The sequence below is a fragment of the Hordeum vulgare genome, chromosome 1H (genome assembly GCF_904849725.1).
Source record: "Hordeum vulgare subsp. vulgare chromosome 1H, MorexV3_pseudomolecules_assembly, whole genome shotgun sequence".
In the NCBI taxonomy this organism is placed as follows: domain Eukaryota; kingdom Viridiplantae; phylum Streptophyta; class Magnoliopsida; order Poales; family Poaceae; genus Hordeum; species Hordeum vulgare.
Window position 1 is genome coordinate 4,400,889 of NC_058518.1, and position 19,916 is coordinate 4,420,804.

Below are 19,916 nucleotides of genomic sequence, written 5' to 3' on the forward strand. Positions count from 1 at the left end.
GGGTTTGGATGCCATGTTTGGTTGGGCCAACCGGAGGACTTAATCTTTTTGCCTATAAACATTCTTGATCATTAATAAAGCTTGGCAAGGTTGACTAAAAAAAAAGTTACGCCACTGCATCCCACCCAACGAAAAAATAGCACGCTATAACGACGCTATAGTGCCATTATAGCATATTAGGAAAGCAAACACTAGAAAATTTAGCCGCTACGGTGCTATTCCCGTAATTAGCGCGCTACATGACGGTATAGCGTTGTGGAGTGTAGCGTTATAGCGTACACATGATGAAAATATTCAGAAAAATACCCCAGCAGGTAGATGTAGAGTCGGTGCTCAATGTTTGAAGTTGATATGTTAAATGAATTGATTACAGTTTAGATTTGACCTTTATGCATGTATTGCACTTGGCAAAAATTTAGTTGTTGAATACTATTTTTCTGGGCTTATTTATCTTTTTTTTGCAAACGCTATTTTGAAATATAGCATGCTATTAGCATGTTATAACTTGTGTAGCATTTGAAGAAGGGTCTCGCTATATTTTGTAGCACGCTATTTTTTTCATTGATCCCACCCCATGTGGGCTATCATCAATAAAGCTTAGCTTTTTCCTAAAAAAAAAGCTACGCCACTGCACTTCCCAAACTAATTTTTTTAGGACTATTGTGGGCTGTGTGGAGAGCAAGGAGGAAGGTTATTTATGAAGACATTTTTCAGAGTCCCCGGTCTACTAGCCAGTTCATCCAAACGTATATCTCAGAACTACATGCACAGGATGAACAGCGACGCAGCCCCATGATACATGCAGTGCCCCGGCCTTCTGGGTGGATCCGGCCACCTGAAAATTGCTTCAAGATCAATGTGGATGCGACGATGACACACAAGCGGGCCCGAGCAGTGGCTGCTGCGATTCACAGGTGGGTGGATGACTCCTTTCAGGGAGCTTCAACACTGGTGTTCAAAGGGATTACTGATCCATCTACCCTAGAAGTACTAGCTTTTCGGGAGGCTCTAGCCCTCGTCGAAGATCTGAACTGTCAGAGGATACATATTGCATGAGACAACAAGGTGGTAGTTGACGATATCAAGAACAAGAACCCCATAAGATATGGTGCAGGTGTGCGTGAAATCATAGAACTTAGCTCTTCTTTTCCGTTCTTTAGTTTTGCACATGACTATAGGAGCTTGAACTTCGAGGCTCGCAATTTAGCGAAATATGTCTTAAGGCTGGGAATTAGTCGCCATGTTTGCTTGGGCAACCCCGGTGATCTCTCTTTTATTCCTGTAAACATTATGATGCGGTAATAAAGCTTCGTGAGTTTGTCTAAAAAAATCCCCAAACTAAATGTGACATTTCCAAATTGTCCTTTTGACAACCAACATAGATACACGGAAAAAATACATCATTGAAAAAATAGGTTTTATACTACTACTGATATGATTACAAGGACATTCTTGCAAGCATTTGTCTTGCTGCCTGTGCATTCACGTTATTTTTGACATGGATAAATATTAGTAGTATTTTTTACTTCGTGCATGCATTTTCGAAAATACTCATATGTCTCGTTGACCAGGTCCTAAAGAGGGAAGCATCTGATTACATTAACAATTAATCATGGGTTTTGATGTGGCGCCATATTATATCTTATCTTTTTTTCTAGGTACTAAGAAGGAAGTATGCCTTGAGAAACATTTTGACCTTCAAATGTCTATCCTCATTATATCCTCTATTTTCTTGCAGGGTCTCATTATATCTTTTCTAGGGTGAAATATAAAGGTGCAGTGGCCACCGTCAACAAAAGAACAATAAATGCAGTCATTGGTGATGTAGCCGAATAAACAAACAATATGCCATCATCATATTGCATAGGGATTTAAAAGCTGTTACTAAGGTTCTTCCTCCCCTTCCGAATTATAAGATGTTTCGGATATTTCAATATGTACTAGACATAGAATGAAATGAGTAAATAAATACACTAAAATGCATCTATGTACATTGGAGTCCTTCAAATACACTGGACATAGCAGTCCTTCAAATACACTCGATATTTCCAAAATTATAGGTGACATTTCCACACTGTCCTTTTGAGAACCAACATATGTAGAAGTGCATACATATCACTAAAAACTCTGGTAGTATAATAGCTATTGCTGATATGATTACAGGGGTAATCTTCGAACTGTGTCTTTTTTCGATAAAGGGGATTCCAGTACACGGGAATCAGGCTGCAGATGTTGTTGGATTCGCTTGCTAAAATTTTGCTTCTGTTGTGGCGATACTGGCAAGTTGATAGCTGATGCCCTCAATGCTCCATGAGGGTGCAAGAGTGCAAGCCCCATTTCTTCTACAAGTGTGGCTTCACCCGGCGCCTTTGGTCTTTGGTCATTGGGAAATTCCCCATGCTCGGCTCGACACTTCCGTTGGGCCCCTGTTTGACACGACTAAAAATTGATGGGCAAGCACTTGTGTCGAAAGAACGCCAGATCGACAAGGCAAGTCATCCATCACCATGCTTGTGTCTTGGACAGTTTGGAACAAGCGAAACGTGAGGGTTTTCAAGCATAAGAGTTCCCCAACGCCAATCTTGCTTGCTTCCACCTCCACCGAGGCAAACCTTTGGGTCATTGCAACTAGGGTATTTTATTGCGCGCGAGTAATCCACATGTCATGTATTCCGGTGGCGTGTGCCAAACTTTTGCGTCCGTTTAATGCATGAGGCAAAAAAAAATCCTCCTTTTTTCAAAAAACAAAAAACCTGCTTCCCGTGCTATGGAATTCTTCAGGACATAGAAGCTGCACGCTGTCTTCTCGGATTATAAAGTCTCCTTTGCTACCCGTGAGTGCAAACAGCTTGCTCATGAACTAGGAGCTGAATCTAAACAAAGTGGAGACGAGTTGATCATTGCAAATGTCCCGGATAGGATAAAGTGGAGACGAGTTGATCAGCGTGTACATTCTGATTGTAACCTTGTCCGAGTCTGTATTCTGGCTCTCAAACAAAGAATCAAGGTGATACCCGCGTTAGAAGAATGTCTGGGCTCTGAATCACACGTTGCGCATAGTCAATACGTCCAACACAACCAAAAATAAAATATCATTTCATAGAAAACTGAAAAAGTTTTGTCTAAGGTGGGGCATATTCTATCGGGAGATTACACCACCCTCTATGATGGGAGAAAGCCTCCCTAGTGGTATGCTCCAGGCAGGTAGACCTCATCATAAAAAGGTCGCCGACCAAGTACGCAGTCATCATATACATGCATGTATAACCTGCACAACTGACGAAACATATTTTTTTTTGTTAACATCTCATCATTTCTGGAAAGCCCAGAGGCCAACATAATCTTGTTGCCCCCACAAATTATGTGAAGAAAAGTATTTATCAATATCCCGCGACCAATTGTTGATTATATTATGCTCACTATGTGTGGGTAAATATTTAAAAGTACTTCAACTATGACCAACATTGACCAAGCAAACTTACACGGAAAAAGTTGTTTAATACACTCGTCACGTTGGAAGAAGACGCATGTCTTGCTTCCTTACCAACTACAAAGTGAAAGGTTATTTTTGGTCAAGATCACACCTCTGTTTAGAAACCAAATGAATATCTTCAAACCAAGAAGAATTTTACGCTTCCATAATTTTAAATTATCAACTTCCATAATAAATTATCAACATGAACCTTGCTATGGGCAATATCGCCATATATATAAGGACTTGACGGTTTTTAATTATCAATTGCTTCTTTCATGGTACCAACCATGATGATGGTTCCATGCTCATCATCCACCTTAAACACAACTGAGTGGTAGAGATGAAATAGATGGAACAAAGAAGCACACAACCTTATAGATCCACTTACAGACCGACCAGCCAGCCACGTCGCCCATGCTGGTCTCTTCATTCACTCCACATATGATTTCCACTTGCCATAAAAGATTGATAAAGGACCAATTCATCTGAGGCTTATGAGTGGTTTCCAAAATAAGTTGCCCCTCTGTCAATCTTATTCTAGCAGCCCAAACAAAACTTTTATTCTAGAAGCATACTAATTAACCCGGAACTTGTAAGCCTCTATAATAAAATTTTAGGTTGGGCTGCTAGACAGCTGGGTACAGGGCGACTTATTTTGACGATGACTCATAAGACCCAAAAGAACTGACCCTAAATCTCAGTTGGATGCATGTTTGTCTCCAAACTATGCAGTCCATCACAGCCCACAAATGGCTCAGCCTAGGTAGGTGATCGAAAATCTATCTGATGGGATAGCTATGGTAATCTGGTCTACAAAACTCTTTCATTATGTGAGAGAGGAAGTTAGAGATAAAATTTATGTATTTATGGATATTCATATTATGTGACATTACTACGGAAAAAACATATTTGAAATGTGATGCCAACCAGGACATGTGATGCAATTCATATTTGACGTGCCGCTCGAGATCACCGGGTTTCCCTCGCCTCAGGGGGCGCTGCTCTAGCAGCGGCAGTGGAGGGAGGGGGGGCTAAGATCTTATCTCACATCCGTGTAATAGTCTAGGTTTATTCAGTACGGTCTTTGGTTGTCGATGACTTCATCTTCGGTGGTTGCGATGGCGGCAGTGGATAAGGATCATGTTGCAACCACTGGTGCCTATCGTACACGTGAAACCAGGTGATGTGTAGGCACCTCGGTTCTATGGGATATGACACAAGGTCCATCAGAATATAGGTAGATGTGTGAGATATCTATGATTATGCATTTTGGGAGACAAAATTATGCCATTCCTAATGGTTGTTTTTCATGTTGGTTTTGGAGGGTCATTTTCTTGACATCGATCTTAATAGCAAAGGGTGGTGTATAGGAGAAGGCTAGATCAAAAGTATTGGCGTAAAAGTCAATAAGGTGATAAGAAGGCCAAACAAGCCTTGCAAGTCATTTTTTGAAAAATAGAAAATAGATGCCAACTGCACATGCGTATTGCAATAATGTGGTTAGTGATTTGATTGTGAAAGCAATAATTGGATACAAAAATATTGGTGTTTCGTCTTGTCCAACAACAATGATAGGGGTGGAATGATAAGTGCTTGTGCCCACCTCAACAGTCATCCTGTCGTGATACATATCTTCCACTATTTTTCGGATCTACAATGGTCATCATATTTCTTTAACTGCAGGCAATAGATGGTTTTTTGTTAAGAATAATGATTATAATAACAAGATAAATTCGAGTCCATGGGGATTTGAACCCGCTGGAGGGATTGTACGTCCACTTTTCCTAATAATTGTGTAGTTTCTCCGAAAATCCTTCTAAAGTAACCATCTAGTATTTTCTCTCTTTTATTCATACTTGCTTCCTACTTATAACATGGAAAAGATTACATTACGCACTATGTCATACTTGTAGCTCGAAGCCCACCTGTATATTTCTCAACTACGCAATACTTGTACAGTAATATATTTTTTCTAGGATGATATCACAAGTGTTGTATCCATTCTTCTCCTTGCAAAAAGTACACTATCCATTTTGAACCAGAAGTCTGTGCTTTTTATTTCACAACTATGTTGATGTGCAGTGATTTTTTATGGGAAATTAAGTATCTGGTGAAAATCAATGAAACTTAAACCTTCACAAAAACCACATTTGAAGGTTTTTATTTATTTTCCTCAAAAGAAAAAGGTATGATAGAAATGTGATAAACATGTGAAAATTGAAATTACAATTCATTTTCATTTTGGGAAGTAAGAAAGAATGTTACATGTGAATATCAACATGTAAATTCGTCAGTGGCATACGCGTCTATCGTTTAAAAGGATGGCGATTTTACAAACTACTGTTTATCTTCGAACCATGCACTTTTTTTTTCTTTTTTCATAGGGCAGAGGAAGAGTTAGTCAAGCTCGCACTCATTTCGCGTAAGTGATAATGATATGATTATAAAGGTACCACTTACATACAACAATGCATCAAAATCCATAACATGAAGTCTGAAGATTTATATTTAAGGGTAGACTTCAATAATTGAGCGAATCCCGGTCACGGGAGTAATATTGTAGTCGCTAAACCCAGCTTTAAAGAAAATCTTCCTCCACTCATGCTCCTCTCGCTGGATCCCGTCGATGTACATCATGAAGACATCGAACAAAACCTCCGCCTCCTTCGACACGGTTTCCTGTTGCGGCCCTGCAGAACCGACCACCATATCCATGATTATCACCTTTCCTCCAGCGTCCCTTGCCGGGATGGCTTTCTTACACTGACGCAGTATCTTGTTGCAATCTTCGTCTGGCCAATCTCCTAACCAGCCGCCGCCATCAGGCCGCCGCCGCCGCTCTCCTTTGGTGCTGCTGCAGCTCGCTCACCCGAGCCACACCGCCCGTCCACCTCCTTCATCTTCGTCCAGCACCAGCGTCGTCGTCGTCTTCCCCGACCACTTCGTCTACTCCGACCACCGCGGGCTACATCGGCCCCCGCCAATTTGCATCACAATAGTTGTCGAGTCCTTCTCTGCTAGCCTCCTCGACATGGCGTACAAGTTGTGTGCAGGTCCCCGTCTACGCATGCCCGATGCTGGCAACACCGACGCTTGCCATCGTCCCTGGTGTGTTCCAAGGCCTAGCAAACCTGGAGCGATGCATCGTCAACATCGACTTCGTTCGTCTACGCACGCGCGGTGCTGGCAACACCGATGCGTGCCTTCGTCCATGATGTGTCCCCGGGCTTGGCAAACTCGGCGTGACACGTCTCAACTACGTCTTCTTTCCAGCGCACCACTACTTCGACACCACTGCACCCAGGGGTGGGCACTATAAAACCGAAAACCGAAAAACCGAACCGAACCAAACCGTATACACGATTTCTCGGTTTATTTGGTGGTTTGATTTTTGGTTCGGTACAACTGAGTGGTAGAGATGAAATAGATGGAACAAAGAAGCACACAACCATATAGATCCACTTAGAGACCAACCAGCCAGCCACGTCGCCCATGCTCGTGTCTTCATTCACTCCACATATGATTTCCACTTGCCACAAACGATTGATAAAGGACCAATTCATTTGAGGCATATGAGTGGTTTTCAAAATAAGTTGCCCCTGTCAAGCTTATTCTAGCAGCCCAAACTAAACTTTTATTCTAGAAGCGTACTAATTAACCATGAACTAGTAAGCCTCTAAAATAAAATTTTAGGTTGGGCTGCTAGACAGCTGGGTACAGGGCAACTTATTTTGACGATCACTCATAAGACCCAAAAGAACTGGCCCTAAATCTCAGTTGGATGCATGTTTGTCTCCAAACTATGCAGTCCATCACGGCCCACAAATGGCTCAGCCTGGGTAGGTAATCGAAAATCTATCTGATAGGATAGCAATGGTAATCTGGTCTACAAAACTCTTTCATTATGTAATAGAGAAAGTTAGAGATAAAATTTATGTATTTATGGATATTCATATCATGTGGCATTAATACGGAATAAACATATTTGAAATGTGATGCCAACCAGGACATGTGATGCAATTCATACTTGACGTGCCGCTCGAGATCACTGGGGTTCCCTCACGTCAGGGGGCTGCTCTAGCAGCGGCAGTGGAGAGGGGAGCTAAGATCTTGCCTCACATCTGTGTAATAGTCTAGGTTTATTCAGTATGGTCTTTGGTTGTCCATGACTTCATCTTCGGTGGTTGCGATGGCAGCAGTGGATAAGGATCATGTTGCAAACACTGGTGCCTATCGTACAGGTGAAACCAGGTGATGTGGAGGGTCATTTTCTTGACATCGATCTTAATAGCAAAGGGTGGTGTATAGGAGAAGGCTAGATCAAAAGTATTGGCGTAAAAAGTCAATAAGGTGATAAGAAGGCCAAACAAGCCTTGCAAGTCATTTTTTGAAAAATAGAAAATAGATGCCAACTGCACATGCGTATTGCAATAATGTGGTTAGTGATTTGATTGTGAAAGCAATAATTGGATACAAAAATATTGGTGTTTCGTCTTGTCCAACCACAATGATAGGGGTAGAATGATATGTGTTTTTGCCGACCTCACCAATCATCCTATCGTGATACATATCTTCCACTATTTTTATGATCTACAATGTTCATCATATATTTCTTTAACTGCAGGCAATAGACGGTTTTTCTTGTTAAGAATAATGATAATAATAATAATAATAATAATAATAATAATAATAATAGGATAAATTCGAGTCCATGAGGATTTGAACCCTCTGGAGGGATTATACATCCACTTTTCCTACCAAGTGCTAACTTTTTTTATAAATTAATGAAACACACATCTAATAATTGTGTAGTTACTCTGAAAATCCTTCTAAACTAGCCATCTAGTATTTTGTCTCTTTTATTCATACTTGGTTCCTACTTATAACATGGAAAATATTACATTATGCACTATGTCATGCTTGTAGCTGGAAGCCCCCTGTAGATTCCTCAACAACGCAATTCTTGTATAGTAATATATTTTTTCTAAGGTGATATCATCAGTGTTGTATCCATTTTTCTCGTGGCAAAAAGTTCGCTATCCATTTTGAACCAGAAGCCTGTGCTTTTTATTTCACAACTATGTTGATGTGCAGTGATTTTTTATGAGAAATGAAGTATCGGGTGAAAATCAATTAACTTAAACCTTCAGAAAAACCACGTTTGAAGGGTTTTTTTTCTTCTCAAAAGCAAAAGGTATATGATAGAAATGTGAAACATGTGAAAATTGAAGTTACAATGCATTTTCATTTTGGGATGTAAGAAAGAAAGTTACGGGTGAATATCGACATGTAAATTCGTGAGTGGCATACGCGTCTATCGTTTAAAAGGATGGCGATTTTACAAACTACTGTTTATCTTCGAAACATGCACTTTTTTTTTGTTTTTTAGTAGGGCAGAGGAATAGTTAGTCAAGCTCGCACTCGTTTCGCGTAAGTGATAATGATATGATTATAAAGGTACCACTTACATACAACAATGCATCCAAATCCATAACATGAAGTCTGAAGATTTATATTTAAGGATAGACTTCAATAATTGAGCGAATCCCGGTCACGGGAGTAATCTTGTAGTCGCTAAACCCAGCTTCTAAGAAAATCTTCCTCCACTCATGCTCCTCTCGCTGGATCCCGTCGATGTACATCATGAAGACATCGAACAAAACCTCCGCCTCCTTCGACACGGTTTCCTGTTGCGGCCCAGCAGATCCAACCACCATATCCATGATTATCACCTTCCCTCCCGCGTCCCTTGCAGGGATGGCTTTCTTGCACTGACGCAGTACCTTGATGCAATCGTCGTCTGGCCAATCGTGCAAAATCCACTATACAATACATATATTTAAATCCAGTGTTGTAATCATAATAAAATGGACTATGCTGATTGTATTTTTTACCTTGAGTAGAACGGTGTCTGCCGGTGGGATGTACTCAAACATGTCACCAGGAACGAAGATTACATTATCATGGGCAGGAGCTCCGGCGACGACGCGAGGGAGGTCCAGCACGGTGCACTTGACGTGTGGGAATGCCTTGGCGATGATCGCAGTAGCGGTGCCGTGGGCGCCACCGACGTCGACCAGTGAGCTGCCTATGGATCCGAAGACGTTGTTGCACTCCTTTAGGAGGATCCCCATAGTGAGGCAGCTGTCTGCGGCCATGCTGGCATTGAACAAGCGGTCGTCACCGGCATCCTTTGCTATCATCTCCCACCGTGTACATCCGTGCGCCACCTCAAAGAGAGACGATGAGGCGGTGCTCTTTTCGTCGGTGAACCACTCGCGTATGCTGAAGAGAGCAGTGATGGGGACAGGGTTGACAAACAAGCCCACCATCGGCGAGAGGTCATGGCGGCGTGAGCTCTCGCCGCCAGCACCCACGAGGAGGCGAGAGACCCGGGTGAGCTTGTATGTTGTGTCGCCACTAGCGTTGACATCGGCGGAGAAGACACCCGAGGTGGTGAGCACGCGCATGAGCCGCCGGAGGTGGGAGAGCTTCGTCGGGTAGATCCCTGTATCGGCGGCAAGATCCGACAAGGTGGCAGCACCCCCCCTGAGGTGGATGGCGTCGGGAATGCGCAGATCGGTGGCGGCACCGAGCGCCATGGACTTCACATAGACGAAGCAGTGGTGGTAGAGGTCGAGCTGAGCTTGGAGCAACTCCTCGCTACTCATGGTGAGCTCATCTTCTTGGATGTGGGACGCCATGATGTGTTGAATGCTGGGCTTCGTTGGGTTCCTTTCTTATATAGAGGCGAACGGTTGAGCTATTGCTGTCCAAAGCATCACCTTTATTTGTGATATATATATAAAGGACGGAAAGTCACTGGATAAGGTTCATGTTGCAGCCACTGGTACACATGAAACCAGGTGATGTGTGGGCACCTCGGTTAGATAAGATATGACACAAGGTCCACCAGAATATAGGTAGATGTGTGAGATATCTATGATTATGCATTTTAGGAGACAAAATTATGCCATTCCTAATGGGTTTTTTTCGTGTTGGTATTGGAGGGTCATTTTCTCGACATCGATCTTAGTAGCAAACGGTGATGTATAGGAGAAGGCTAGATCGGAAGTATTGGCGTAGAAGACAATGGAAGGTGACAAGAAGGTCAAACAAGCCTTGCAAGTCAACTTTTGAAAAATAGAAAATAAATGCCAACCGCACATGTGTATTGCAATAATGTGGTTAATTATTTGGCTGTGAAAGCAACAATTGGATAGAAAAATCTTAGTGTTTCGCCTTGTCCAACAACAATGATAGGGGTAGAATGATAAGTGTTGTGCCCACCTCACCAATCATCCTGTCGTGATACATATCTTCCACTATTCTTCGGATCTACAATGGTCATCATATTTCTTTAACTGCAGGCAATAGATGGGTTTTTGTTAAGAATAATGATTATAATAACAAGATAAATTCGAGTCCATGGGGATTTTATGACTTATAGGTGGCATTGGTGGATAATTTTAGTCAACTTTAAGGGCAATTTGGATGACGTACGAAAGAAGCACTATTTGCTTTATTAGTAGGTAAAGATAAAACCACATAAAGACAAACGATACATGGTACAGAAAGAGTTCTCATAAGTTCATCAAACATAAAGACACAATATAATCAGTGGAGAATGCTAAAAACGCAAAAACATACACAACTAAACTCCTCAAGCGTGTCACAGAGAAGAAGAGCATGACGGTAAATACCGTCACCATGGTGTTTGCCCAAGTGGACAAAGGTGTTCACCCTGATTGTCGGAGGATATTAACAAGAAAGAACATATCTATACTACTAATAAACAACCCAACATATTCATCTCTAGAGCCACCCAACCAAAGGTACACAGAACAACATAAATAAATTACAACCAGACGATTACATAACTTAATTTAATCTAATCGTTGAAATTAAACAAACCCACCTTCGAAGTGCGTTTAGCGTTTTTTCTGGCGCACGAAAACTCTGTCGTCCCCCGTTTAGCACAAATCCCACATCCTCGCAAGGAAACATCCCACATCCACATCCTCTCAAGGTGCCGCCTGCCCCTGCCCGCACCCCTTGCCCCTTTGGTGCCTGCATGCCGCCGCCAGGGACGTGGCCGGCCTCGCCTCGCACCGCCGTCAATGGGAACTTGGACTGCCTCTCCTTGCATCGTTGTCTGCCCCTCGCGGCCTCGCCCCTTCCCCTCCTCCCACATCCGCGCACTCGATCCCCTCGCACCATGGAGTCCTCGACCGCCGCTGCGCACGCCGAGGCCACCTCCCACACCAACTTCGCCGAGTCCACCGAGGTCGTCCTCAACCTTGTCTGCGTCGACTGCGGCAAGCCATGCCGCTCCCAGACCGTAAGATCTCACCTCCCCCCTTTCCGCCCCCGTCGGAATCCGGCCGGATTCGGTGGTTTCCGTTGATCTTGCGTACTAGATTTACATCTCCGTCGGTGCTTGATCCAGCTTCGCCTGTCGATTCGGTGTGTGTAGGAGGTGGACCTGCACAAGAAGCGCACGGGCCACGCCGAGTTCACGGACAAGACCATGGAGGCGGCCAAGCCCATCGATCTCGAGGCGCCGCCGAAGCTGGCCGCGGAGGCCAAGGATGTGGACGCGTCGGGGATTGCGGAGCCGCAACGTGCGGTTTCCAATCTGGGATAAGCTGCGGATTTGGTTTCATCCATGGCAGATTTTGGGTGTTGACGGTGTGTCTTGATTGTGGCAGAGTTGGTGGAGGTGAACAAGGAGATGCTTGGGGAACTCAAATCGATGGGCTTTTCGGTTGCGCGTGCCACTAGGGCACTTCACTTCTCCGGTATGTATATAGCTATAGTCTCCGACTCCTTTGACTGTCATATTATTAGCTGCTAATTTATTCTTCATTGAGAGCCATTCCTTAATTTACTTCATACTCAACAACGAAGCATAAGCTTACTCATAACCATCATAACATACAAATGTGAACCAGGATGATAATATAACCAACTAGGAGTATATCAAACTGTAATATATTTTTATTAAACTATAAATTTCTTGAAGACAACAGTGGCACCTAATGCCTAAATTACCTGAATGGACTACCATAAACAGTGTGTAGAAATATTCTTTTGCCATCTCCAGTTGTATGTTATATGTCCTTTTTTTCACATAATCTCATGTAGCTGCAAATTAATAAGCAGTGGTGTTCATATAAATTACGGTGTTCAGCTGTCTTGCACAGAAAGACCTCTATTGTTTAGTAATTTCAATTTTCAGTAATGATGGCTGATGTGAGCGGCTGGTTGGGATTGGGTTGCAGGTGGCGCGGTGGAGGAGGAGTACGAGGATATGCTGCGGCGGCTCTCCTCTCTCATCACGCAGAAGGTGCATCCGCACACCGGCAACGAGGGGCAACCAGTGGGAAAACATGGACGCTACCTCCAGGCCCATCCCTTCCTCCTTGTGCACCACCTGAATCGCGATTGGGGAATGTGTTGTCTGATGCGGGTGAATGAAGGTCATCCATGTATGCGGGACCATATACAAGGTGAATCACTAGATAACAAATAACTCGCTCTTACAATACCAGATGTCGTGACCCCTTTCATTTCTACTATGTTGTGATAAGGGAAAGATTTTCAGTAATGTGGCACTCTAATTTGGTGTTGGCATCTAAGCAACTATGTGAAACAATGGAGTTTTACCAAATCAATAGTTTAGTGCTATTTGGCATTGACACGCAGTGTAACCAGTTACAGAGTTTTGACGCCTCTGCTTTTACTGATTTACCACTTTTCCACTGTGAGTTGGTGCCAAGGATTTGAGAAGGTGAACTAATACCAATAACCATGCCGCCGACCGTCGAACACCATACGACGGATCAACCGGCCGTCGAGTACATGTACTCACCACGGCGCCTCCTCTCATCGTTGTCGTCACCCGACTCTCGGTGAGTGAAGGAGCCGACGTGGCGGCCACTAGGCAGCCGCCGATCAACAGGACCAAACTGCAGCACTTCATATTCGTCAGTACAAAGGGCACTACGGTGGGAAGGTAGATCCTGTTATTGTCGACGCATTCCGGAAGAGATGGTCCTGATGGTCGAGATATTCGAGTCTTCCATGTTAACTGTGCTTGGTTATTACATAACCTCCACCATTTTGTTAATCATGCATCGTTCAAACATTTAGATTTTGGTTAAGCATTTTTCTCTACGTAAATCATGCAGAATAAATATATCAATTTTCTTATCTGGACCTTTAATGGCCTTCTTTTATACCCATGCATTTTTCTTCTATTCACTTATAATTTTATTTACCATTTATTTTTTGAAACAGATAAATGGTGCATTGGATGAACTTGTTACTACAGAGTTTTCCACATTCATTCTATGCCCATTACTCATTTGCTTCGTAAGTTCCTACAATATTGTTTATGTTGATTTATTCCACTCATAATCATAATTCTCCGGGCCGCCGTCGTCGCCACGTTGAGGCCTTGGACACCAAGCGACATCCTTTCCCATGAGGCTTAATTTAGTACATGCTTCTCTGAATTTCTACGAGCTTAATTCAGTATGTGTTTCTCTAAACGTTATCCTGTCAATCGTTACTTGTTTGATAAGATTTTGATTTCAAGTTACATTATATTAGTCAAGTTTGAAGGTTCTGAAGTATGTACTTTGAACTACTCTGTGTCCTCTCCATAAATAAGAAATGGTACTCTTTATTTTTTAAATAAATGACAATTAATCTAGCTCTTGCTTTCCATAGATTCCTTTAGCGGAACATCATCAAATGTTTGCCCTCTTAAATAGAGCGGCATTCGCTGAAGGATGCACAACTTTGAATGGAATTAGTAAGGAAACTCACTATTATCACAACCAATGGCTTTATTTGTTGTGCTCTTGCAAACTGCAATACCCTTAATGCTAAGAATTTTATTTAGATGGACACCTGAACGTGCAAGTCATTTCTTCTGAAGTTTTGCAAGCCCGGTTTATGCTTAAAATTAAAGAATAGCCTCATGCACGGTAGTTTCTCATCAGTGTATAGCAACTTTCTCGCATTTAGTATTTGTTAAAAAGAAAATAAGCACCACCTTTAGCATCAATTTCATATAATGTGTTCTGCGCCAATAATTCATGTTGCTGTCAAAAGATTTCAACATCAGTATGAGCCAATCCAACACATTTTTATTTTGTTCCAGCCACCCAACCGGAGCACCAACTAATATCTCTCACAGTGTTTTCAATTGTACACTCAAGTGCAGGTACGGTGATCATAATTACGAACAAGTTTCTTCAAGTGCTTTAAGACGCGAGTGTGCTAGAAAGTTGATGATTAATTATGAAATGTTGGCTTGAGATAAACTTGCAGTGTATTTTTGTACACTTCCTTGAAGTTAATCGTATAGGTTTACAACAATAGCTTCTTTAACTTGAAGTAGTCCGCGTAGGAGAGATATAAAACAATCCAGTTCTCTCACCATGAATAATGCAGGAAATTTCAGATTATTCGATGGAAAAAACATTTTTAAAAAGTAAAGGTAAATATTTTTGAAATGGAAAATTCTCTAGCGTGCATTTAAATTCTAAGTTGCGATACTCTGCCTTCACCTTCACAATAACACTGCACATAGATGTACTCTGCCTTGCACTGCACAATACCATTGCCTTGATATACTATTTAGAAGGAATATGCAAAATTACATTTGCTCGGAGAATATTTTTTACTGCCTTCTTAACATCAGTATTTTAGTGACATGATATGCTTCACTCCAGGAACAATAGATCATTGGGAGTGCTTCTACTTGAGTTCATATTGGGTGTATATTCCAGTTGTAATATGCCCCCAAACTGTAGCATTGGCACTATCTTGCCTGTTCGCTCATGCCAGGAGCAGTATTGCGTGCCACTATGACATCTGCATGCCCATGACGGTCTGTGGCATGGTTGGGCAAGAGCGGGTTCTCGCCGGTGACGAAAGGGCGCAGAAGATAGTGAAGGTGTTAGTGCTGGTTGTTGTTGTGATGGTGCATGTGACCGGATAGTGGCATCGCTGAAGCCTAAATTACCTAAAGCCTAAAGCCTACATCAGAGGATGTATTCATTCATTTGTTTGTCTTGATTTTGAAATTGTTCAACAAATTTTCAGGGTTATATTTTTATGGTAAAGGTGTTTTCTTTTTTTGACCTTTAACACAAGTTCATCGCATTATGAAATGAGTATACATATTATTGTTTATCTGATAAGTGGAATTTATGATCTACAGATGTAAATTGATTTTAGTTAACACTGTATTGTATGTCAATTATATTAGTAAAGACGTGCATTGCACGTGCATGCTTACTAGTTATAACAAAGCATCATTCGATCTTCATTATTCAGTACTCCCTCTGTTTCTAAATATAAGTCTTTGTAGAGATTTTACTAGTGGACCACATACGGATGTATATAGACATACTTTAGAGTGTACATTCAATCATTTTGCTCCGTATGTAGACACCTAGTGAAATCGTTTAAAAGACTTATATTTAGGAACGGAGGGAGTACAATATTCCATGCATGATATGTTTGACAGAGACACCAACTCGAGATAATACACAACTATACTGGTACATGTATTTTAGAAAACATAACTTAATAAATATGCTCCGATCTGAACCATTCGGGTGACAGCATAGTTCACTTCTTGATAGACAAAGCTATCTCAGCCCGCTTCGTCTTGGCAAACTCAACCAACTTGCCAACGTCCGGCAGGGCCACCTTGGCTGCATCCAGCTCGGCGAAGCGGTCCATCCAAGCCAGCAGAAGTGGGGTGTTGGCTTTGTCAAAGAGCTTGGTACCACATAGATCTTCAGTTCCCTGCAAAAATGCCAGTAGACCACCCAATGCAATATCCACGTGTCCAACACTATCACCGCCGAAGAAGGGCTTCCCCTTGGAGCATTCCTTGAGAGCCCCCTCCAGCGTGTGCGCGGCTGCCAACATCTGATTTATCCCCTCGGTCTTCTCCTCCTCTTCGTCGGCCGTGAACGCCACTTTCCACGGGATGACTAGCTGCACGCATCAAATAGCAACGGTAATCAATCTGCTCACCACATACATAAACATGGAATCAACAACACAAAACATTATAAGAGTAAACCTTTTGGTCAATGTAGTCTACCCAGAACCGAGCAACGGCACGTTCATAGGGGTCAGCGGGCAGGAGGGAGGGGCCTGTAGTGCCGTAGGCCTCATCGATGTACTCCAGAATGACGACTGACTCACAGATTGGCTTGCCGTTGTGGATGAGCACGGGCACCTTCTTGTGCACCGGGTTGGACGTGAGGAGGAGGTCGCTCTTGTTGTCGAGGTCCTGCTCCACGTACTCGTAGCTCAGGCCCTTGAGGTGGAGCGCGATTTTCACCCTGGCAGCCCAGGCGCTCGCCCACGTACCCAGCAGCTTCAGCTCGTCTTCGCCGGCCATTTCTCCCTTGCGTGATGCCTATGGATATGACTTGAACTTCAGTGTTAACTACTGTGTTTTGCTTGCTTGCTTGGCAAAGCGAGGAGTGATATATATAGGGTATGGGAGCCAATAAGAATGCATCATCCATGAGGCAAGTGCCAACGTCAAGGCCACATATTTTGCATAATCACTTAGTATCCGGACATTGAATAGACTTGTTGTGCCATGTACCATGATTAATTACTCTATTTTTAACACATGTACCATGATCACTTATTTTATCTGCATGTTTGGAAACACGACGGCAACTTCAGTGCGTAGCAACATTAGTCAAGGTCGCTTGCTTGCGGATTAGTTAACTTTCATGTCAAGTTTCTCGAGACATTAGTCATTGTCTTGGAGAAGAAGGCTAAGAGGTAAACAGATTAGCAGAGTCCTGGACATCCCCAGATGGTCAGTCGTCGTTAACTAACTTTAAGATTGATATCAGATAAGGACTTGAACCATATAATACTAGTTAGTCGCACTAACTTCAACCATGCACCCATGACAATGGTCAAGTATCTAATACTAGTTTGAAGAAGTCAAATACCTAATACTTTTGCTCCAATTAGTGCATCCTTCCCAGATACTTGCAATTTTCTTGTGAATCTAGGACCTGCACAAACACAACATCGAACAGTTTGTCATGCCATGTACTCCCTCTGTAAAGAAATATAAGATCATTTAGATCACTACTTTAATGATCTAATCGCTCTTATATTTTTTTTAGAGGGAGTATCAGTGCGGGGAAGGGGATAAATAAATAAATCAACATCAGGGGAATCAAACATCTGATTAGATCAACCACAGTCATGACGACGACGATGTTGTACACGGTTAATCTAGAGCTACATTCATGACAGTGAACCGAGGGAGCGCCCAAATAAATAAATGCATAAACAGCCAGCTTACTGTATTGTATTGTGTGCTTTTCATAAGCAAGTGGAGAGTTTATTAGCTTTGCATAAGTTTCCTAACATCTCCCCCAGTTGTTCATACAAGTTCCTCTGTCGTACGTCGGGTTTCTAGGATCTGGATGATGGCAAAAGAAGGTACGACAGAGGTGGATGAGAACCACGAGCAATACACGGGATAATAATAATATCAAATGAAAATCAACAAGGTGCAGTAGATACGATGGACCCGATACAAGATTGCGTCGACAGAGAAACTGTGGGGTGAGATGAACGATTGGTGGTATATGTATGCAAAAACTGCCATAACCATCTGGGGAAAATGTATGACAACAATTATCATACAGCTGGGTTCTCTACCGACGCACAAAACTAAATGTCCAGCCTCCTGGTCACAAGGTTCCAGCTGTGTTTCCGCCCAAAGATCTCCTTCGACGTTTTCACCATCATGCTAGCCCCCTGCCACAGAAGCTTTCACAGAGCACATTCTGAAGTTTTGCCCAACTGTTAAGAAATTGGCAGAGAAGGAGAATCACACTAATAGGATCAATAGTCTAATAGGAGTATCTTCAAAACAAGATATATTTCGTGTTTTCCACAACGTCCGAAGATGATAAACAGTTTGTGCAATAACTCAATACAGTATGACTGTACGTGCGGCTGGAATGTTGCTGTTGGATCACGCAGACACCTGCGGCTGTTAGAAATTCTCATCATGCAGACACTTTGCAACCCCCATACACATCAAGAAGGAAGTGTTCCACCAACATCCATAGAAACCGCAACCATCTATGAGCGCCAAGTGGCAACACATTCTTTAAATTATTGTTGATTGGAAGTCATTGACATGGTAAGCATTAGTATCTTCGACTTGTATCAATAAACAATGAAAGTTATTTTGCAACATTATATTCAACTTTTAACAAACCAAGTACTTTTTCAATGCAACAATGTGAAATCTTATACAACATTGTATCCATCTTATCTGGACCAAGGTGAAATGGCTAGCTAACAAGAAGACATCCAACTTGATTATACACTTGGTTTGTAATAGTTTTTTAAATATTATCCATTTTGCAGTTTGGAAATGTGTTTTTAAATAGCGTGAAAAGAACAATTCCCAGCAAATATATATGTTTGATTGTTCGGTGAACTCGTACCGGATAAATTTTCATCTGCGTATTACCTGTAACCTCATCTGGTATTCCAAATTTATATTTGCGAACTATGTGGTAAACAAGGAAATTACCTGTGATGTAACTAATACTATAACATTGAATTCCAGAATTTTGCAAATAGACTTACAGACCTGACGGGGATGAGCGCCTTATGGAGATGGCTCAAGGCATAGGGATCTTAGGAGAAAGATGAGACCAGGATGACAAACTTTAGACGAGAGAAAAAATAAGTGATTTTTCTGATGTTTCCTATATTCAACACAAAAGGATTAATGATGATAATAGGGCTGATACTTTAATTTGTAAATTTCTAGGTTGGCCACTTAAATGAACGTGTCACTATGTCAGTCCCATATGTCAAAATGATAAACAAAAGTTGACTATCCTCTTTCATATGTAGGAGTGGGGCCATCACTAGATGAGCGACCACAGGGAGGGGGTGGGGCTGGGGGCTGGAGAGGCTTAAAAGAAAAAGAAAAAAGACGAATCCATTAGAGATGAATAAAAGGTTAAAAACTGACAGCAGCAATTCATTACTCCCTCCGTTCCTAAATATAAGTCTTTAAAGAGGTTTCATTAGTGAACTACATACGGATGTATATAGACATACTTTAGAGTATAGATTCACTCATTTTGCTCCGTATGTAGACCTCTAGTGAAATATCTTAAAAGACTTATATTTAGAAACGGAGGGAGTACATACTTCAGTACACTGTGACCCTTCTGATGTTAATATGTAGGAGTTGAGCAGTGAAGTAAATAAACTTTATAGACCAGCGAACTTCAGCCAGAGAGAGAAGAAAGTAACTAAACAATTTATTTTCTAATAAAACTGGTTAGTAGGTAATGATGCCGACTACAGATTTGGTACTTAGATGACAATATCT

The 19,916-nt window shown here is 42.1% G+C and overlaps 3 protein-coding genes across 5 annotated transcripts; 1 reads left to right on the plus strand and 2 right to left on the minus strand.

Moving 5' to 3' along the window:
- Nucleotides 1-8,899: 8,899 nt before the first annotated feature.
- Nucleotides 8,900-10,225, minus strand: LOC123425413 (acetylserotonin O-methyltransferase 1-like). The gene is made up of 2 exons (XM_045109144.1): nucleotides 9,370-10,225; nucleotides 8,900-9,297 (listed from the first exon to the last, which is right to left on the minus strand). The coding sequence occupies exons 1-2, from the start codon at nucleotides 10,177-10,179 to the stop codon at nucleotides 8,992-8,994; spliced, it is 1,116 nt and encodes a 371-aa protein (XP_044965079.1). The 5' UTR covers nucleotides 10,180-10,225; the 3' UTR covers nucleotides 8,900-8,991.
- Nucleotides 10,226-10,796: 571 nt separating this feature from the next.
- On the plus strand, nucleotides 10,797-15,631 carry LOC123425510. 3 transcript variants are annotated; one of them, XM_045109286.1, is made up of 7 exons: nucleotides 10,797-11,816; nucleotides 11,952-12,099; nucleotides 12,187-12,276; nucleotides 12,760-12,987; nucleotides 13,778-14,014; nucleotides 14,649-14,711; nucleotides 15,223-15,631. In XM_045109286.1, exons 1-5 carry the CDS (start codon nucleotides 11,550-11,552, stop codon nucleotides 13,795-13,797), a joined length of 753 nt encoding a protein of 250 aa, XP_044965221.1. In that variant the 5' UTR covers nucleotides 10,797-11,549; the 3' UTR covers nucleotides 13,798-14,014; nucleotides 14,649-14,711; nucleotides 15,223-15,631. The 3 variants fall into 3 exon arrangements, with proteins under 3 accessions (XP_044965221.1, XP_044965295.1, XP_044965164.1); XM_045109360.1 differs by having other exon boundaries at nucleotides 13,778-13,852; XM_045109229.1 differs by lacking the exons at nucleotides 13,778-14,014; nucleotides 14,649-14,711; nucleotides 15,223-15,631 and having other exon boundaries at nucleotides 10,798-11,816; nucleotides 12,760-13,710.
- Nucleotides 15,632-15,951: 320 nt separating this feature from the next.
- On the minus strand, nucleotides 15,952-18,744 carry LOC123425718 (probable glutathione S-transferase GSTU6). Its single transcript, XM_045109464.1, has 4 exons — nucleotides 17,850-18,744; nucleotides 17,488-17,553; nucleotides 16,590-16,931; nucleotides 15,952-16,501 (listed from the first exon to the last, which is right to left on the minus strand). Exons 3-4 carry the CDS (start codon nucleotides 16,911-16,913, stop codon nucleotides 16,127-16,129), a joined length of 699 nt encoding a protein of 232 aa, XP_044965399.1. The 5' UTR covers nucleotides 16,914-16,931; nucleotides 17,488-17,553; nucleotides 17,850-18,744; the 3' UTR covers nucleotides 15,952-16,126.
- Nucleotides 18,745-19,916: the final 1,172 nt, after the last annotated feature.

What these genes read in the sequence shown, in the direction of transcription:
- LOC123425510 (XM_045109229.1), top strand. Translation starts at nt 11,550, where the DNA reads ATGCCGCCGCCAGGGACGTGGCCGGCCTCGCCTCGCACCGCCGTCAAT. An exon ending in GGGGATTGCGGAGCCGCAAC is followed by an intron (nt 12,100 to 12,186) that starts GTGCGGTTTCCA and finishes TGATTGTGGCAG; the next exon opens with AGTTGGTGGAGGTGAACAAG. An exon ending in TAGGGCACTTCACTTCTCCG is followed by an intron (nt 12,277 to 12,759) that starts GTATGTATATAG and finishes ATTGGGTTGCAG; the next exon opens with GTGGCGCGGTGGAGGAGGAG.
- LOC123425413 (XM_045109144.1), bottom strand. Translation starts at nt 10,179, where the DNA reads ATGGCGTCCCACATCCAAGAAGATGAGCTCACCATGAGTAGCGAGGAG. An exon ending in CAGACACCGTTCTACTCAAG is followed by an intron (nt 9,298 to 9,369) that starts GTAAAAAATACA and finishes TGTATTGTATAG; the next exon opens with TGGATTTTGCACGATTGGCC.
- LOC123425718 (XM_045109464.1), bottom strand. Translation starts at nt 16,913, where the DNA reads ATGGCCGGCGAAGACGAGCTGAAGCTGCTGGGTACGTGGGCGAGCGCC. An exon ending in TAGACTACATTGACCAAAAG is followed by an intron (nt 16,502 to 16,589) that starts GTTTACTCTTAT and finishes TGATGCGTGCAG; the next exon opens with CTAGTCATCCCGTGGAAAGT.